This window comes from Cynoglossus semilaevis, chromosome 6 (genome assembly GCF_000523025.1).
Source record: "Cynoglossus semilaevis isolate Cse_v1.0 chromosome 6, Cse_v1.0, whole genome shotgun sequence".
Taxonomy (NCBI): domain Eukaryota; kingdom Metazoa; phylum Chordata; class Actinopteri; order Pleuronectiformes; family Cynoglossidae; genus Cynoglossus; species Cynoglossus semilaevis.
In genome coordinates, this window is record NC_024312.1 from 14,009,209 (window position 1) to 14,030,236 (window position 21,028).

At 41.7% G+C, this 21,028-nt stretch overlaps 1 protein-coding gene and 2 long non-coding RNA genes across 8 annotated transcripts in view; 2 read left to right on the forward strand and 1 right to left on the reverse strand.

Moving 5' to 3' along the window:
- Positions 1-21,028, reverse strand: part of srpk2 (SRSF protein kinase 2) — a 39,885-nt gene that overhangs the window by 6,342 nt on the left and 12,515 nt on the right. For 3 of the 6 annotated variants that reach the window (XM_008312235.3, XM_017032989.2, XM_025056400.1), the window contains 11 exons: positions 9,344-9,495; positions 7,734-7,842; positions 6,700-6,787; positions 6,352-6,439; positions 6,159-6,265; positions 5,512-5,677; positions 3,662-3,702; positions 2,235-2,556; positions 1,146-2,009; positions 359-459; positions 107-214 (listed from right to left, as the gene is read on the reverse strand). In XM_008312235.3, the coding sequence (XP_008310457.1) occupies positions 107-214; positions 359-459; positions 1,146-2,009; positions 2,235-2,556; positions 3,662-3,702; positions 5,512-5,677; positions 6,159-6,265; positions 6,352-6,439; positions 6,700-6,787; positions 7,734-7,842; positions 9,344-9,495 (2,146 nt within the window). Of the gene's footprint in view, positions 1-106; positions 215-358; positions 460-1,145; positions 2,010-2,234; positions 2,557-3,661; positions 3,703-5,511; positions 5,678-6,158; positions 6,266-6,351; positions 6,440-6,699; positions 6,788-7,733; positions 7,843-8,236; positions 8,381-9,343; positions 9,496-21,028 lie in introns of those variants that run through there. The other 3 variants (XM_017032991.2, XM_017032990.2, XM_025056401.1) reach the window with 2 other exon arrangements.
- LOC107988681 (uncharacterized) lies at positions 8,442-9,337 on the forward strand. The gene is made up of 3 exons (XR_001760151.2): positions 8,442-8,606; positions 8,844-8,952; positions 9,041-9,337. It is a non-coding gene; the product is annotated as an uncharacterized LOC107988681 (long non-coding RNA).
- LOC107988682 (uncharacterized) lies at positions 12,181-19,249 on the forward strand. The gene is made up of 3 exons (XR_001760152.2): positions 12,181-13,195; positions 13,478-13,540; positions 18,874-19,249. It is a non-coding gene; the product is annotated as an uncharacterized LOC107988682 (long non-coding RNA).

A 21,028-nucleotide genomic window follows, 5' to 3' on the forward strand; every position in this document is an offset into this window, starting at 1 on the left:
CATTCCTTTCAAGGTAACTAACAAACAAGTGTTGACTCCAGACTAATGTATACCACTGTACATGACTCATACTGCATGTATAAAGTATATGTATTTCTTTTCCTACCATGCAGGCGGTGCTCCAGATATCTGCAGGAGTACTGTAACCAGCTCCGATCAGGACCTCGATGGCACGGTACTGTCGCGTTTGAATGTCCTCCGTAAAATGCTTATGCTGGAATGGAAAAGCGGGGTTTACTGTCAATTTATTTATGAAATTATTCCAGCATATAAATGTAAATGTAAACGTAAACAGCGTAATCAGAGAAGGTAATAAACCAGGTAACTATGGTGACAAGATTAAGAGTCAGAGTCTTACCACCCAGCAGGCATTTCCGAGATCTGCAATTTTGACTCGAATAGATTCGGCGTTGCGAGGGTCGAGTGGGTTAATGAGGAGGTCCGCAGCTCTGGCTCTCACTGAAGGAGGGAGAGCAGAACAAACGCAGGCTTAATTTATGGGAGGGAATGTAAATAAATACAGCCTTAGAGGTCGATGAACTAAACACAATTCACACGGCAGCACTGGCTGTCAGGTTGAAGAGGATGAAGACAAACGTCGTCAGTGTTTGATAGAAACAAGAATCTAACAATAATATTTTTAAAAATGGTCATAAATGTAATAATTAAGCTTTAATTATGTGTTATTTGATTAGAGATATATTAGGAATGTTAATTAAGTAAATATAGTGAAGCCTATGTTTTCTAATATAATGGTGTATTAAAAATACAATTCAATTTAACTGAATAAATTATCAATATTTAAATTCCAATGTGTTAAAATTAGGGATGTCCGATAATATTGGCCGACTGATATTATCGGCCCAAATTTAGCATATTATGTACAGTAATATCTGTACGAATAAAAATAGTTTTGGGGATAAACGGCTGTATATTAATGTGAAAGTCACTAGATGGCAGCATTGCAGCTCATTTAATTATTTTCATACTCTTACAGTGGTTTGTAAATAAATGATTATTACCAGGCCTACATCAGTATCGTTGATATCAGAATCGGAAATAAATTGTTTGGACAATATTGCATATCGGACATCCCTAGTTATACAACAATTTATTGTCTGGCAGTGACTTGAAACATTTCTTACCCTTAGGTGTGTCTCCTGTGCTGGAAGAAGATACGGTGCGACTGCGGTCAGCAATGGGACTGTTGGGTGATGGTCCTGCCGCAATGTCTGCCATCCCGACAGGTAAGGGGTTTCCTGGCTCAGGGTCCAGGGGTAAATCTGGAAAGATGGGCTCTGTGCACAGGTGGCGCTCATTGGAGCCGTTGGTCAGAGGGGGTTCAGCCAGCTCGCCATTGTACATCTCATAACCAGAGCTGAGGGAGAAGTCTCTGTCTGTGTAGCTGAGCTCAGACTCCACCAGGGGGCAGAGGAGAGGCTCTGGGGTAGTGGACTGAGCTGGAGAAGAACCAGGATTGACTTTGAGTCCCTCTGTGTCCAACAGAATGTGACCGTTGGTCTTGGCCGTGTTGGCCTTGTTGTTGTGCAGTTCGATGGAGGAGGTGTTGTCTGTCAGGATCTCTGCAGTTGTGTCGTCATCCTCGTTCTCCTCCTCCTCTTTCACCTCCTTATACTCTTCATTCTGCTCCTTTGATTTCTCCTCTTCCAGCACGGACTCATCTTCCTTTTCACTTTCTTCTGTGGATCCGTCTTTTTCCGTCTCCTTCTCTAACTCTTGTTTCTCCTCCTCGTCCTCCTCCTCCTCCTCTGACTTGGCTTCCTTTTCCTTGTTTTCATTCTCATCTTCTGTTGCTTTCAATCTCTCTTCTACCTCCTTCTTCTCCTCCTCTTTTTCATCCTCTGTTTGAGTTAGCTCTCCATTACCTTCCTCTGGGACGGGCGGAATAGGAGCATTTTTTTCAGCAGTTGGTGTGGGCTCCTCGTCCTCGTCCACCTCCTCATCGGTTATGTGGAGTATGTTGATCGTCTCCTGGGTGGAGGCTGCACCTGCAGTAGAGAGAGAGGAAAAGAGAAAGAGAAGGAAATGAGTGTGAAGCACTGCATGTTGCGTCAAAGACACTAAAGACAAAAACAATGAATAAAAAAGGAAGAAATCTAGAACAAAGACAGAAGATTGATAGAAGAGAGAGTACAGGCGACAAAAAGAGACTGTGGAATACCAAAATATAAAATAATGATAACCTACGTATACGCCGTAGGTTCTCCACTCACATGTATGATTTGTCAACCTGACGGGCCTCTCCCTGTCACCCTCCTCCTCGTCCTCGTCTTCTCCATCATCATCATCGTCGTCGTCCTCGTCGCTCTCTCCCAGGGCGATGCTGGGACCGATCTGCGGTGGCAGTGACTGCAGCGGTGACGCCGGGTTGCGTTCCAGTTCCTCCTTCTCTCCTCCATCTTTGGCTCTTTCTTCCCTCTTCTCGGCTTCTCTCTCCAGGGCTTCAATCTCCAACATCCGCCGCTCCAGCAGCTCCGCCTGACGCTTCTGTTTCTTCTTTAGCTTCTTCTTTTTGTTCTTGGAAATCTTTCCCACCTGGGAGAAACAGAAGAAAAAAACAGAAGTGAGAAGGGAGAGTCACGGGGGAGACAAAAACAGATCAAAAAATTGGAAAAGAATTATGATTTTATTCTAAACGATTGTGATTAATCACACTACAGCATCTGGAGCCAAATTCTAAGCTCCCTGACAAATAAAGACATTAAACTTCAACAGCCATCCACAGCTGTACTGTACTTTTATAATGGAATTCTGAACAGTAGTATGAATGCACTGGTCAGGTTCACATGTACTTGCAAATCTCTTTAAAAAAAAAAAAAGGTTTATTATGAATACTGGCTCTGTGCAAAAACAGCCTGAGTACTGTTTCTATTTTCATCACGGTGGTGCATTCAGAGTCTGAAATTGTGATGATTAAACCATATGGTGTAAAAAGCCCAGAACACATGGTTTCTGGTTTCAATCTTCTGTTTGTTTGTTTGTTTGTACCGGGGCTTGTGGTTTTGTAAGGAATATTTGAATGACATCCTAAGTAAACTCAACTTTATTGTGTGCCACAATTTAAATGAGACAAAATATTTAATCAAGTGATGTATTACAATGTTGCTGTCACTTTAAGAGGTTTCCTTCTGGTCCCGGATTTGATGGTTTGGAAAATATTTATTTATTATAAATAATACCTCGATAGCATTTTCAGGATTTTTTTTTAAATTAGTTTTATGTATTTAAGAAAGTCCTTATAGTAGTTGTGTAATTTTTTTCAGTAGTGCAGTAGCAGCGTTGTCACTAGTATAGACATTGCCCTCTAGTGGCCACAGACGATAAGGGGTATATTTTTGATATACAAGTTCATTTGAAAGAAGTCTCAGGACCAGCAGTGGTACTACAAAGTAAATATTTGAAGTGCTTACTGCACCATTGTATCTGTGTGTGTGTTTGGGTTCAATCAGGGTTTGAATTAGAGTCAGATTCCAGTTAGGATAAATGAATGGATAAGGCATGGATTTGCAGTAGAGTTAGGATAAAGGGCGGGGGAAGTCTCTTTGTTTATGTGAAGTGGTCACAAAACATGAAAACCCGTGTGTGCGCGTGCATGTGTGTGTGTGTGTGTGTGTGTGTATTTCTCGTTGGTCATACTCACATCTGTTGTACTCACCGGTTTGAGCTGAGGAGCTGTGCTAACTGACAGACAGAGAGAGAAACAACAACTGTTAGCTGCTTCACAGTCGGACCAACAACATTCCATTCAACAGCAGCCACTTCACAGTCAGGTTGTCATTCACTCTCACCTAAAAACGTACAGAATTTGTCACAGAGGTCAGACGTTTCACACACGCACCAACCGCTTGTTAAAAACATCCATGAAAATAACCGTCATTTAACTCCTGAAAACCTCGGTCCTCGTTTCCTTTCCTAAACATCAACAACAAATGTTGGCCTGTGAACCACTTCCTGTTCTGATCTGCTCATGAACTCAGACAATAAGCAGAACCGTCGACTTCACACCTGTTACATGTGTAATTGAACATCAACGTGGCACCAAAATAAAAAAAAACAAATGCTCACTCATCCTGACTAACCAAAGTGAAACAACTCTAACGTTGTACTTGTATTTAAACATAAATATAGAATATAAACAGATAAAGAGACTGACAGAACCTGTAATTGTTCACTGAAAAATTCTAAACTGCAGACATGAATATCAAAAATATGTTGACAGTGTCTGCTACAAAAGATCTTGTTCTTTTTTAAATATATTGCCATCCAATTATTACCGCTACCATTTAAAAAAGCACAGATTTATAAAATTTTAGGAAATCTATCTGTCCATCTGGAAAAAAACAAAAAAGTAAACATATGGGAGAAAATTCAAGATGGAGAAATGTGAAATGGTATTGTAAACAGATTAGAAAGAAATGAATATAACAAAAACAGAATATAAAGAAAGAAATTGGGTTAAAAAAGATCAGTAAAGTAGTAAAGTTAGGAGATAAAGTTATTGTAATTAGCTACTGCTATATTGCTGTTTTTATTAAAATAATATTTAGTCATTGCTGCTATCATTGCATGTGTTTTGGTGCTGTTGTTCCTCAGTTAGATGCAGAGCTGAACAGATGCTGTAGATTTATTTCTGGGCTGCTATTGTTCTACGGTTTTATTGAATTTCTTTTTTTCTAAATTCTATCCAGAAGTTTGTTTGAAATGCGGAGGAATTGTCCTTCAGGGATCATTACAGTAATTCTGATTCTGATTCTGAGAACGCGGGGCTTTCAAGGTCATTGGATTCCTGTAGTTTTGGCTTTTTTTCTTAGACATGTTTTTTGAGAGACCTTAACATTACGCCATAGAATTTCTTCTGCGTCTTTAACCACTTAGTCTTTTGTGTCACCACTATTTGACAGAGGACAAGTCAGCAGTATAATCAGCTACTACCCAAAGCCAAAAATACTTCACTGGATACTGAGAGCTGCCTGGAGCTCATCTGAGAGATGGAGGCTAATGGTGGTTCACCCAGAGTTCACCTCACGAACGGAGCAATCACTATCAAGACTCATTTTGAATCAGTTGTCTGAAAAGGTCGATGACAAAGGGTGTCTGTGGGGGTGGTAAATGGGCAGAGGAAAATTCTGAGTTCTTTGATTACATCTGTTTTTTTTCCCCAATTAATTGGGAGTTGAATTTTGAATCAGCCTGTCTTCTAACCCTGAGTTAAATATTTAGTGAAGAAAAACAGATACTGGCAGTAGAACAATACCTGCGTTATGGCCATCATGAAACTGAACCAAACAATTCATCCAACTGTTTTATTTAACAAGATTATTGTGTGTGTTGACATGTTTTTAAAGCTACATAGAGTTGAATGCGTTATTTCTTGCGGAGCTCACCGACAAAGTTTTCATTTGATAATCAGTGATACAGATACAGTGGTTACATCTGAAGACATTATTTTTCTTCAGGTTTGAGGCCAAACTCAAGTTGATGTCTCCCTACCTGCTGATCCCGACGGCGGCGGGGCTCCTGCTTTCTGCCACTCTGTGGCCTCCATGGCCATGCGTCGAACAAATGTGTCGTCCACGCACATCAGTATGTTCTCTGGCTTTATGTCTGTGTGGATGATTTTACACTTGGTGTGGAGGTAGTCCAGACCCTGCAGGACCTGCGGGCACAGCGGGTGAACGGTGTTTGTGAAGCAGGATCAGATTAGGTTGTGTCTTTAAGAGAGATATAATGGGCGTGTTTGGATCTTCTACCGCTAAACTAAATTTGAAGAAAATTCAAGTCCCTTGCGGAAGTTCAGCCACAACATTAGCTAAGCTAATAGCTAGGTATGATTTATTGTAGGTCATTTTTTTCACTATCCTGTGTGACAAAATTAAGAAATTCACCCAAAATACTGGTTGCCTAGCGACTACACAACAACACAGACCATGAAGTGAGAACTGTGTGTAACATGTTGAGCGTTGTCCCAAGTCATGGATGACTTTGTTAGATTGATGTTTATTTTTGACGTTTTTTTTATTAGGTCAAACCCAGCTCGTGCGTTAGCTCTGCTAAGCTAACTTAATTATCGTCCCAATCTAACACAAACTGCTACAGTTTTCTACTCTGTGTGTGTGTGTGTGTGTGTGTGGACTCACCTGTTTGATGATGCTCTTCACACATGGCAGTGGCAGACCTTGGTAGTTGGATTTAATAATCCACTTCAGCAGGTGGTGACCAAGTACCTCAAACACCATACACACATCTGGGTCACAGAGTCAAGAACGTACATCATCATATCTCTGTTAGTCAACACACACACACACGTGCATAAACCTATTGTCAGGATACGTATGCCATTGACGCCAGAGATCTTGAAGTCATCTATCAGCTGGACGACCATGTCCTTGTTGGGGTCACCGGGGTCACTCTCCCTCACCTGAAAGATCAGTGAGGAAAGAGGAGTGAATCAGAGGACGGTGAAGGAAAAGGTTAATTTAGGGACATGAACTGTGGAGTTTGAGATCAGAGAGGTTTATATGTAGGAGGTGAAATCATAATGAGCATCACTTGGCCTCTATCTGTATGACAGATGACCAAATAGTACTGAGGATTAAAGAGGGGAGAGTTTGAAAGAACATGAGATGCAACGAAAGAAGAGAGGGAAAAAAAGTAATGTCAAACGGATCGGATCCTCACACATCGCAGCAGTTTGATCTCATCCAGGGCGGTCTCTGTGTAATGCTGGGCACTCTTCACCACCTTCATGGCCACAAAGTTCTTCACCCTGTGGGGATACACACACACACACACACAAACACACAAACACACATTGAGCCAATCAAAAAAAAAAATCCAAAGGTTATCAAAACAAGAAATGCAGAGTGTGTGTGTACGTGAGAGAGAAAATATCAGCCTGAACAAACACTGGCCAACATTTTAGCATTCTCGCTGCCTACACTGGCACTGCTAATGCAAATGTATGAGCTGTGTGGCATTTATACACCGAACAATGTCAACATTATGTAACGGGGACTCGAACACAGGCTGGTCAGCAGCTCCCTCTAACCCACTGACGGCAGATCCTCGAAAGTGAAATCCTTCAGTTATTTTCCTATCTATACACTTAATAATCTAAAATAATTTGACTAGTTTGAAATAATAAGTATATATTTCTTTTAAAGCCACACTCTAATAATGAATTAAAACAGCAAACAGAGGGAGGGAGGTACAAAGTTATGAGTTAATCCTGCGTGACGTCCGATCCAGTGGAATTAAAGCGGAGGATTAATAGTCAGGGTGGATGAAGGTAATGCAACTCCAGCTCCCTGGATCGTGAGCGCCATTAGTGTAATTAACACTGGTGACATAAGTCAATGAGTTTGAGCCCGTGTGCATATGGGTGAGAAGGTGTCTGTGTGTGTGTGTGTATGAGGCAGTGAAAGGTGACACTGAGATGACGATACTGTTATCCATCCTCGCCAGTTGCTACGGGAACCCAGAAACAACATTATGGTGCAAATGGATGCCGCGTTACCAACGGTGTCGGTCGCAACCGTTGTAGCGGTGACATAGTCCGATCGTGTCCACAGGTGCGTGTGTGTGTGTGTGTGTGAGAGGGGGGAGGAGGGGGGTGTTTACTGGTCTGTTTACTGTTGGGTATGTCTTTGACATTTAAGTGGAGTGAAGGACGCCTGCTCTGATGTTGACGTGTGAGAAAAAGACCAGCTCACTGTATGTCCCAGCATAGCCACACGGTGGAGAAGTGGCCCCATCCCAACTTCCTGATCACATGGTACCGTCCATTGAACAAATCCCCAATCTTCACTGGATGGTACCCTCCTGAGAGAGAGAGAGAGAGAGAGAGAGAGAGAGAAAGAGGGAGAGAGAGAGAGATAAGGATAGAACAGGCTTATAACCACCGCTCCTTCGGGGGCGTGGCATTTGTTCAATCAGTAGGAATGAAATGATTTTGTGTTGCACTTGTTGGACAGTAATAAACGTCATAGTCAATTTTTTTTGTGAAACACTAAGGAAAAGGCCACAGTAGGAAACTATGATGAAAGTCACAATGTAATGACGCCAAAAATATAGAAATGTCCACGTTCAAAATCTCAGTCTGTCACTCTGGGGTAAGTCAAAGAAAAGCTCCTAACTGTACCTCCGGTACTGGACACCAAATGTTTTTATTAATTATCTCTATCATTGCAGATGGAATATTAAAGGACCATTTCACCTTTTTTCTTAACATTTTTTAGGGTTTTGTGACAGTTGGTTCTCTTTTGCTGCAATGCCGTCACGGTCTTGTTTTTCCTTCTCACCATCGTCTCAAAATGCAACGGAAGATTATTCCATCTGTGTGACTTAACAGCTGTTTCTCTACAGTTGGTTTCATGGTGGATATCTGCAGGAGCAGCTTTGATTACACTCGCTGAAGCGCGTCCAGTCACTTTACTTTCATCCAAAAGAAACACAAACAGAAACACAATCAGCTTAAACCTGTTGTTGTTGTTGTCGTTTGAGATGCCGTGTCTTTGTTCTTGGCACGGTGGCTCTACCAGCTGGCAGACAGAGAGACGGAGCTTCACAGGGTTACAGTGTTGTGGGTGGGTTTTTATTATTATTATTATTATTATTAAGCACCGAACTTTGTAAATTCTATAGACTGGAGAGAGCAGGCCATGATTCCAACAAGATCAGATCACTGCTACTCCAATCATGTCTGTGCATATGCAGAATTTATATATATATATATATATATATATATATACAGTATATATGTAATTATATATTTATATGCTTTTGTTGTGCCGTCTGCTTTGTTTCTTCACTCTCTTCACAAGGTCACCAGAGCCAAGCTCTCAGCAGCACCAGTCCATAACACGTATAAGGCAATAGCTTTGTGCTCCCTACGGGGACCCGCCCCCCACTTTGGGAACCACCGCTTTCCAGGTAAATCGATGTGCACTAAATTCATGCTATAATCAACTAAAGAGAAAACCTTTAGCACACACATGTTTTGTTTCTTTTATTTCCGAAGCCGTTGTGCAGTGAACACCCAGACAGACAGAGTGCAGTCTATGGCATCCTTAGCCTCTGCAGAAAACTGGACCGTGTCAAAACCAGACAACCTTGGAATGGTAAAATCACAACTAATGAGCTCTCTCACTGTGCTGTAAAATGACACCACTGCAGTTTCCACCACAATATGGAGGAAAACAGGAGAGGATAGAGGGGAGAGAGAGGGGACTCTGGGTCAGAGACTGCAGCCATCACTGAGCTCTGTGGGTGTGGAGGTAATGGGCTGACTTCAGTGTGTGCGTGCTCGGTGTATCATCCAGACCTTTGCAGTAGTCTGCGGGGTCTTCCTGCTCCTCATCGTCGGAGCCCAGGATCTCCTCCTCCGGCTCTGGAGGCCCTGTCGGCTCAGGGGGAGGTGGAGGAGGTGGCGGTGGAGGAGGGGCAGTCACCGGGGCTTTCTGCTGATTCTCAGGCCTGTATGGAAACAGAACAAGCAGTTACTCAGAAAAGTAAGGCAACCTTTCAATTAGCACCTCACAAATCCAGGCTGGAAATATGTTTCTGACGTTTCCTCTTCTTGGTGTGAGTCACGACAAGGCAACTATTGACTAATCGTTAAGACAAGATGACTAATATGGTTTTGTCTGCTGAATGGTATCACTACTCATCCAGTACTGACTCTAAAAGATCCAGAAATGACACTGGAACTGTGTTCCTGTCAGTCACCTGAATCATCTCAAGACAGAAAACAAAACAGTATTAGAAAATAAACAAATAGAAATAGATAGAAATGTATCAATCCATCAGGAGTGCCCTTTGGGAAATTAAATATAACATTTCTTAACAACTTTCATTTGAGTTCTGCTTTACTACCAGCAGAGACGCCCCCTGGTGGTGGTTCACATGGGGTAATCACAGCCGAATTAGATCCATGATGAAGTGAGACGCTAAAAACCAGTAAATAAAAAAAAGAGATGAATGCAAATCATTTGTGGCTACATGACAAAATACTATCCAAATATTTTTAGGGTTTATTAACAGAAATGATAACCTCACATTTAATTAGAGAATAATTTTGCAACGTATCTAATCTAAACTAAACCTAGAGATTATTGTCATTTTAGTTCAGTTAGTGGAGCAGAAAAACAAACAACTGTGTGTTCTGGAAAAACTGGTTACAGAGTGAGAAAACCAGAGAGGCAGATTCAGACAGGCATACAGTATTTAAAAGTATTCAGTGACTACTGACATTGGCATGGAATAGGCCAAACGTAGAAGGACAAATGGATGCATAGTTGAGGCTTGTTCGTGGTTTCAGTGCGCACTTTCCTGTTACACTTCCTTGGCCTGGACTAAAATGGAACTGAGCCCATGAGAGGAGAACTCTGAAATAGGCTGCAGCACACAGACAGACAGACAGCCTCATTTTTTAAGGCCTGACTGTTTTGTTTTTTTTGAACACTTGGCTGACACTCTTATCTGGGGTGACATCCAGTTACAGATCAGCCTGAACGTAGATACGTACGTGCGGCGGGTTTGTGACCAGGCTTTTAAATGTCTCTGTTTTGGCAGATTCCTTTAAAGTAGGACATCACACTACCACTGTGACACTTGTTCCAGAACATTCTTTCTTTTTTTCAATCAACAGCGACACAAATCTTAACTGACAAGAAAGACACACAACATTTTTCTCTGTTTCTGTCTACTCTGGGGAAATAGTAAAAACAATGAAAGCAAAAACTAATGGATTGGTAAAAAAAAAAAAAACCTTATTTTTGTGAAGCATGTATTTCTTGATTTTATTCATTATTTGTGGCTACATTTGGGTGTAAATAGAAATAGATAGAAATGTATCAATCCATCAGGAGTGCCCTTTGGGAAATTAAATATAACATTTCTTAACAACTTTCATTTGAGTTCTGCTTTACTACCAGCAGAGACGCCCCCTGGTGGTGGTTCACATGGGGTAATCACAGCCGAATTAGATCCATGATGAAGTGAGACGCTAAAAACCAGTAAATAAAAAAAAGAGATGAATGCAAATCATTTGTGGCTACATGACAAAATACTATCCAAATATTTTTAGGGTTTATTAACAGAAATGATAACCTCACATTTAATTAGAGAATAATTTTGCAACGTATCTAATCTAAACTAAACCTAGAGATTATTGTCATTTTAGTTCAGTTAGTGGAGCAGAAAAACAAACAACTGTGTGTTCTGGAAAAACTGGTTACAGAGTGAGAAAACCAGAGAGGCAGATTCAGACAGGCATACAGTATTTAAAAGTATTCAGTGACTACTGACATTGGCATGGAATAGGCCAAACGTAGAAGGACAAATGGATGCATAGTTGAGGCTTGTTCGTGGTTTCAGTGCGCACTTTCCTGTTACACTTCCTTGGCCTGGACTAAAATGGAACTGAGCCCATGAGAGGAGAACTCTGAAATAGGCTGCAGCACACAGACAGACAGACAGCCTCATTTTTTAAGGCCTGACTGTTTTGTTTTTTTTGAACACTTGGCTGACACTCTTATCTGGGGTGACATCCAGTTACAGATCAGCCTGAACGTAGATACGTACGTGCGGCGGGTTTGTGACCAGGCTTTTAAATGTCTCTGTTTTGGCAGATTCCTTTAAAGTAGGACATCACACTACCACTGTGACACTTGTTCCAGAACATTCTTTCTTTTTTTCAATCAACAGCGACACAAATCTTAACTGACAAGAAAGACACACAACATTTTTCTCTGTTTCTGTCTACTCTGGGGAAATAGTAAAAACAATGAAAGCAAAAACTAATGGATTGGTAAAAAAAAAAAAACCTTATTTTTGTGAAGCATGTATTTCTTGATTTTATTCATTATTTGTGGCTACATTTGGGTGTCTAAACTTTTCTTTAAAGAGGGCCAGATTTCAAGAAGTGAACATGTGTGAGGACCAAGCATTCAGCCTGACAATTCAAATTAAATTAAATATAAACATATATATTTAATATAAATTTGACCTTGGACTACAATTGGCCCACAGGCCAGACTTTGGACATGCCTGGTGTAGTGTATCTGCTGGGCTATTAGGATATTTTCCTCTATGGTCATATTAAAAAATAAACTCTCACTTTCATTTACTTTTATTTTTTTCATTGACTCAGTTCAGTTTTGCAACAAAAACAAACTGTCTCTAAAATCCACATGTTCACAGAAATACTCAGGCCTCTTTTGTAGCTTATTCATAACCACTGGTGGGTTCCCATGGCAACTGCACTGGGTGTGTGTGTGTGTGTGTGTGGAGGGTTAGTCCAGTGCCAATGCCGGAGCACGTACAAAGCATAAAATAGCAGTGGTTCGTCCAACACAGCTTCAAAAAACAGAAGTTAGCTCAGCATTGGGACGCCACTGCGTTTTTAGAGCAGCAAACATACACACACAAGTGTGTGCCTGCGTGTGTGTGTGTGTGTGTAGATCACTGTGTCCTTGCAGCTGGTTGCAGCTTCTTTACCAAAGCAGTCACGTAGAGCGTCATAGATCAAGTGTAAAGGCTCGGGGCTTTTATACGGCTCCTCTTGCCGTTGGCGGCGCGCTCACTTAACCCCCATAACTTTCCAGACCCGTTCTGAACAGCAGAAACACGGTGAAGAGAGCAAAGACGGTACATTATGAAGGAGACGCCGAGCAGAGATGGAGGGGCGGAATGATGAGAGAAAGGACGCAGAAGGTGGCAGAATGAGATAAGACGTGTGGAGAGAAAAGGTGTCTGCAGATGAAGACCACAGCCAGACAGAGATGTAAAGACAGAAAAGGAGAGGGAGAGAGAGAAAGACAGGCGGATAAAGAGAGTCATATGAGGGCTGTTCAAAAAGCAGTAAACAGCAGAAGACGAGATTGTGTTTTGAAAAGAATGCAAGCTGGAAGAGACATTTAAAAAAACATAGACTGTCCAAATGAGACAAAGACTCTCTTCTGAAATGCTATGAAAACATTCCTCCAGTATCTTATTTCTGAGTTTCTTTAATCAGCATGAATTCTCATCCCCACTGATCTGTTCTGTGAATCGATCCACCTCCCCCCACTGAGGAACAGGTGGAAGTGCAGACAGCATTAGTGCTGAGCAGGTGAAAAACATCAGCATCAACCGACGGGAGACAGAGGACAGGATCGTCTCTGACAACATCTAGGTGAAGAAATGCTTTCTTTTCTCGTTTTTTTAACTTGATTGATTTTAATTAACTCATTGAGGCGAAATGTGTTTAGTGAATGTGGGCCGTACAAACAACACTCACTGATTTGACTTAAACATCCAGCTCCAACCTGTCAACGCTGATTCATTTACTCTTTAAATCAGCGTTTACTGAGCCTTTCCTCCATAACTGGAACTAATTTTGCAGCTGCAATGTAGGAAATAAATCCTGGTACTGGAGATTGATTTTATATTTCATAACCAAACACTGTTTTTCCAGGTTTATTCTAGACATGTTTCCTGGTCATCAGCTCAATAAAAGCTCAGAAAGCATCAAGTGAAGGTAAGGTTTCCATAATACCACAACCACCGTCACAAATTAAAACACTCTGTGTTTGTGTGGGTGAAGCATGAAATGTCAGTATATTAATACACCATATATATATAATGATGTGTGTTTGTGTCACCAAGAATACACTCCTGCCCACTCCTGCATTCTCTTTAGACTAAATATGATGCTGTATAAATATGCACAGGCCGTCTGTTCTGTCGCGGATGTTTGAGGCTACGATTCAGTCGCACCCACGTTACATGTCAACCACGGATGGAGCATTACATCAGGGAAAAAGATCAGTTAAAGACCACAGAAAAAAATCTATATAAAGAGAAAAATATTTAAATTTCACTTCAATCAAGACACATTGAATTTTAATTTTAATTTTTATATTTTTTTTATATTTTTTAAAATATTTTGTTGGTACCAATCGCAGTACACTCAATAGGATTTACTTCAAGTACGACTGTTCAGCACAGGTCGAGACAGGAGCCAATCAGTCATCAGCCCGTCTTACTGACGAGGTCAAAAGCTACAAAGCACGTCTTCTATCTTTTAGCATCTCACTTGTATCTGTATGGACATGTCCATACTGCTCCTTGCATCCTGGCTGGAGGAAAAGTATGTGCAAAGATTTGTGCGCAGACACACACACACGCCCAACGTTGGCATGTGCAGCACCAACGTTAAACTAAACAGCCTGACACATTTTCCTACATCCAGGTCAAGATGAAAAGGCCTCAGTGTCACCTAAAGAGTAAGGTAAACACGATGTCATGAGAGACACCCAATTTCTGACCATATTCTTAACCAATCACAGAGCAGTTATGTCTCCAACAGTAGTAAATCCTGTGCTAACCCTGGTCTGTTGTTGTTAATGGCTGACTTGCCCAGGCAGCAGTGGAAGTGTCGGCAGTTCACAGGTAAAACATCGCCTACAGTTACAATGAAAACAAGCCGTTATCCTAATATCAACTCCTGTCAACGGTTACAAGGAAGAAGTGTCAGCATTAGCGCTAATTTGACAAGTTTTAAATATAGATCCTTGGCTGATTGAAATTGTCTGTGGTCATCAACAGGCAGAGACTGGAAATGGAATAAACTAGGGATGTCCGATATGCACATAGGTGATGGGTTTAAGCCCCAGGGGACAGACGTTTTTTCACATACTTCGGCTGTAAATATAAATCTATTATAGCTAATGCGAAAATCCCCGTTAACACGACTGACTCGCTGAGACATTTGACCAATTTGGACCTGATGCTGCTGACATATTTGTCAAATTGTGTCCCACTCGTCACCTGTGTCTCTTCCATAAGCTGGTTGGATGCAGTGATTGTGATAGAAGTCTGTCTGTAGAACTGGCCTCTACTGTGAATCCCCTCACAGTCTATTTGCATTGATAACTTCCACTACTAAGCTAGCATTATGCAGCAGTATGTGTCCATATGTGACCGACAGCATGTACTGCATGATCAGTCCGTTCTATTGCAACACTTGCATTACATGTGTTCATGTTGCTTTTCAGTTGTTACAATATGTTGAGCATGTTAAAAAACATTGTTTTTCTGAACCAGTTGTGCCGTGTGTATTAAATGACCGCAGGCTCTTGTATTCATGTATTACTGTAGTTTTCTATTAAGCAGCTTGTCTTTGTGAGTGCCAGTGAAACTGGTGTCATCCTGGATCCAAACTTTTTCCTAACTTTCCCTTCAAGGTTTTACATCAGTGGCTGAGAAAATCACATGACTCACACATCCACCTGTGAGAAACCACATAAAACAGCTGACCGCTCTCAAGTTCAAACTTGATGACTCAACCATAAACATGCCCTACTGTCACCATGGCAACAGGCATTCCTTAGCAACAGGAGCATCATCCTCCTTCGCACTAACTGCTAAGGTGTGGGATTCAGACCGCGGGTGTCCTTGAGCTCTGCTTATCCATCCCAGCCGTCTCTACCTCCAATTGATTCATGGTTAATCTTTCATTCTCTGCGTCGCTCCATCTTGGCTGGTGTTAGCAGGACGGCTGACTCATTCCCTCCTCTCCTCCAGAGTCTCTGTCTGTGTGGTTAACTGAGATCTCGCCGCTATTTTGAGGAGGCAGTGATGTCACGGGCTGCACTGGCCCAATATAACCTCTAGTGGGACATTACAGCTCAGAAAGATCCCGAATGATCGCAAGTACTTTTCAGTACTGCAGTTCAGTACATTGTCAAAAGACAGAAAAATGGTTTCAGTACTTTATAGTATTTAATATAAAGTGCAAGATATAGACCCATAAACTTGAAATTGTATTTTGGCTGCTTTAAGAGCTTCTCTATGAAAAATGTGAGGAATCAATAAGACAGAATCAATAAGACAAGACAGACAGAGCTATTCATTACACAGCTCAGATTCAGCGTGCCGTTTTCGGGGCACCAGCTCATGAAATGCTGCCATTGAGAATTCTTGTCACACATTACGAATCTCTTGTTTTACATCACAAAACCGCTCTAATTTTAATACCATCTGCCGTCTTTTATGGGAAGTTTCTAAGCACATTCTTTATCGTTGGTAAGATTGGCGTCTTCAATATTTCAGAAGAGAAAGTCCCTTTAGACGCAGAGCCACCGTACTGCCTGCATAAATTATATCAATTTCAGGATCCATTGTTTGCTCCCTTTTGAATTCAAACAGATGGAATAAAACAGATTAATTCCAAGTCTTACACCAGACAATTTAATTTGAATTGAGTTTGTGCACTTTAATGTCTCGGGAAGAAACTTCTCCTTGTTGCTCCGTGTTGTGAGGTTGAAGAAAATGATGCTCAGCTGTGCAAGCAAGACTGGAACTGTCAGTTTTGATGCACATTTATGCCCTAACACCCATGAGGTAGTCACAGAGGTGGTCATGTTTACTCAGGGAGGTCACCCCGTGACCCGACTTCAGAAAACAGCACCACCTAACCTCTGTGCTGCTGCGTGGCCTCACACAGGTAGCGTTTTACAGCTGTTAGCCGCTGTCACGACACATGCACTGCATGAAGTTTACTGAGAGGTCAAAAGGTGACAGCAGTGTTGTTTGTGATTTCAATGTGAAAAGATTTGGCAGGAAGGTCACTGTGATGTCACCACAAAATAAGCAGTCTTACACTGTACGTGGTGTCGGCGACGTGGCACAGAGCTGAACTGGATCTGGTCTGGTCACTGAGCAGTGTCCTGTTGTTTACGGTGTGTCAGCCTGCCTGCCTTACACACAGAATGTCCTGGGTTTGAGTCTCAAAGGCACCAAATACTCAGTGACGCCTCCTGTGTGGCAGTCTGTGAGTTGCAACCACTTTTTTTGGTTACACAGTGAGTCAGTTGTCATGGCCGCCGTACACGTCTGCCTTACACATAGAAGGGTGAAACTAAGTGTAAACCAAAACCCATGTGAATCTCATTCAGAGTGTATAAATGTGGTGATGTCACAGCACACACAGTGCATGTACACACACGTGTGTAGAAGCTGCAGGACCAGGATGTAATCTCCCCCATCACGTTGCTGTTTCTGACTGCCTCTGTGGTGGCAGCGTGTCATGTATGTTTCCTGTCATACCAGTAGCCATTAGTCTGCTCCTCATTGTTTACTTTCACTTGTATGCAGCTGGTGGCTATCTGCTCAGTGCCCTCCACCCTCCTTTTTCCATGGCGTACCTATACACACCATTCTCCCGCTGTCGCTGATGTCGTCTGACCACAAAGCCGGGTATCATGGAGATTACTTCCACCCACAGAGAGCGCATCTCTGAAAAGCCAGCAGCGGATATGCAAAATGCAAAACCAAATACCCCGTAGGTGAAAACGCAGTGAGAACACACATTGGAACGCACGGTTTAAAAAGCTGGGACCATTATGTCCAGTAGCTTTTTTTAGCATAAAAAACAATTATATATTTTGAAACCCTGTCTGAGTGGGTTAGTCATTCTGTTAAAAAACCCTTCCATTAACCTCTAGATATTTTGAACACATTTCTCTCATATACAGTAATTTGTCTGGGTCTGCGGAAAGACGGCAGGGTTGCATCATCATCATCATGGTTTCTGCCACATCACTATCGCACCCAAGGTCCACTCATCAGTCAACTTAATGAAAACCAACAGCAGCACTTAAACACAGCCTCTTGTTGCCACATCATACCCAGTCCACTCAGACTTTTGTACACACCTAATGTGGTGGTTCCCAACGTGGGGGGCGTGACCCCACAGGGGCTCGGAGCTTTTGCCTAACGTGTAGCATGTGCATAAGTGTAATTTTATTAACTTTGTACTTTGAACACAGCAGTTGGATCAGAGTTTGTGTGTCGACAATACAAGTTTGTAAAAGTTTGTTATGAAACAGCAGAACGATGTCCTGTATATAAGGAGTTTACACCTGGTCATCTCTCAGGTTATTTTACCCTTTCATCATTTATTAATTAATGTATCACCAGTATGCGTCCTCCTTATTAGCACTGCTGCTTCAGCCTGCCGTTCCATTCTATTTGAGGATCAAATGATTCCAGTCTTGAACTAGGTTACACTAATCCTCCTGAGAAGTCACAGAACGTTATGAGTTTTCAGAAGCAGCCTCTAAATCATTCCTCACAATCGCTGTCAGTCTGAGATGCAACCTTCAAAGTTATATATATACTGTATATACAGTGTGTATTTGTGTGTATACTGGGTCCGTGTCCCGTTCCTACCCTCTATTTAATTACAGGCTTGTCAGTCACAGCAGAAGAATAAACACCCAGCTTTGCATTATCTTTGTCCAGAACTGGATTCATGCAGTTGGTTGATGACTGAGGGACAGATAAAAGACAAAGATTGTTCTCTAAGATGATGTGTCGTAACAACCACAGCTTTTCCAACAATATTTTTTTTAAAAACCTTAAAATTCATCAATTAACAAGCAACGATAAAAACAAAAAAAATGCATAAAAAAGATGAATATAAGACTGAACTTGAATTTTAAAATGCTCAACATATTCTCCAGATGAAAAAGTATTTTAAGTCGCAACTGATCTGTTATCACAACTGTATTGTTCGTAATCACCCAAGTATTCAAATCTGATATCATGCATTCTACTACAATTTGTGCGCTTCTAAAAGCAATCACAGCAAACTGTTGATTCACTTTGAAGACTTGGTGCATTTGCAGCTACTACTAGAACAAATAATTAGAACAAAACACACCACAGTACTAGCTTCACCAGCTGAAATAAGTATGAAAGTACACACACACCCCGTGTTGAATCCTGCCTATTAGTCTTGTCAGTCATGCACCCCTTTGACATCGTGTCCTTCTGTGTTCTGTTCTCCATCTACCTTTTTCGCAGGGCCCTGTGGCGAAGGCGAAGCACGCACAAAGCCAGACCCCATCGCTTCTTTTCGGAAATGCATGAGCTCCGCTCCATAAGGGAAAGAAACAAGGATGGACGCAGGGTCAGAGGGAAAACAGCGAGTCCTTTCCTGTGCTGCAGATGCACGGACACAGCAGTGGTGAGTCAAACTGAGCCCAGCCTTGAATTCCAGCTCAGATCATGTGGGCCTGTGACACCCACCTGCTAAGGATTCTGCTGGGTGCACACACACTTAGGTTTGTAGACTGTGTGAACTAAGGCGTGTGTACACACACACATATATCATAAATCCTCCCCCCCAAATTTTTTTTTTGCTTAAAAAAGCAAAAGAAGGGGAAAAACATCAACAATCATGTTGATTGCATTATTTATAATTTCTTTATTTGCACTATTACAGCAGATGGACAGATTGACACAAGGCTGTTAAATACAGGCCTCTGGTGGGAAATGTGTTTTTCCCACGGCATGCATTTTGTTAGTCCAGATTTTCTGGATTTTAATGAACCAAATTCAGTCAGGTAAGAAAAAACACAGCTGAACAAAATCCAAAGACACACAAAAAAATCTGTTGCTTTCAATGATGTAGCAGAGTCAGTGACTCGGACAGGTAATGAGGCGTAAAAAAGAGGACTAGTTGCCCAAGTATATATGTTGGGTTTGAGAGAGATATATAGTGAGCTAGTGGACGGGGGGGCGCACGGGGGGCTGACACAGAAGCAGACACAAAGAGAGACAAAGTGGTAGCTTCAAAATAAACATGTGATCTTGCGGCACATGTGAACACGAAGCCACACAAACAAACACATACCTTCCTCCACACACAGAAGCAAACAGGCCATTATCATTCCACGGCTTCAGAGCTGCAGCACCAGCGCAGATTAGTCCCCTGGATTACCCAACAGGTCTGCAGAGAGCCATCTATCATGGCCTCCCATCTTGGCGCTCACTTTCTTTCCTCTTCCTGCTCTGTATGTTTGTCTCTGTTAGACTCCCTGCTGTCGTCTCCATCTTCTCTCTCCTCTGCTTTGGTCTTCTTTCCTCTAGCCTGGACTTCCTTCTTTCACTCTCCTCCTATAGGGTTTATCTCTGTTCTCAGTATCTCAGAGGAATTGTGTCGTTCCCGAACAGTTCTGTGTACTGTTGCTCTCCTCCTACTTATATATATATATATATACATATATATATATATTTTTTGTATCGACTTCTTGCGGGGATTATTCATCCCACTCTCTGTCTCTTTCATAAATAGGAAAAAATAGTAGAAATTTCAGTTTAGAATTACACTGGTTAAAATCTCTCATTAAAAATAGTAAGTAACTCTTGGTTTATTTTTTTGGCTGCCCACTAATGAGAGTGTGTTGTTGATAAATTGAGTCCATGTGGAAACCCTAACATTTGATTATTGTAACATTTTTGACTCTGTCAATAAGCAGATACTAAATGTGATAAAAGAGATGTTTGACAAGAAAACTTAATAACTATGAACAATAAGGAGGGAGCGATGGGGGGGAAGAAAGAAGTAGAGAAAAGAGCACAGAACTAACTGGTTTGTTGCACATGTAAACACAGTGAGTCACCAGGGACATATGTGGACACAAACAGGGAAGAATAGTGAAGACAGTGAAATAAAAAGCTTCCCCGCCTCTGCTCTAGGACTGGAGTTCCAGTGCACTCTGTTCAAACATCATTTAGAGGAAATTTACCTGAGACTCATTCCCAAATTAACACACTGTCAGTACTACTGCAAAAGGATGACATCTTTTGTCATGAGTCAAGAAAACAAACAGTAACGTGAGCCCTTGTTTACCTACCACTGTGTATGTGTGTGTAGAAAAGTTGGACAGGACCATGTCACAGATAGTGACATGGACACAAGAAAACTTCCGGCTGCCCCCATCTTCATCCTCCACAGAGGATGACTCACATCCACAGATGAAATTCTGTCTAGTTTTCATCAGCACTCTGAGGCTGGGAGTCAAACCCTAGACTTCAGATTTGGACAACATCTGTTCCCGCTGAGCCACAGCAGCTTTATAAATCCCCACAACTAGACTTAAAAAACCTCTTCAATCTTTCTAGTCTATGACCTTTGTCCTCAACCATCACCTGTCACCTAAACCCTGACTTTGAC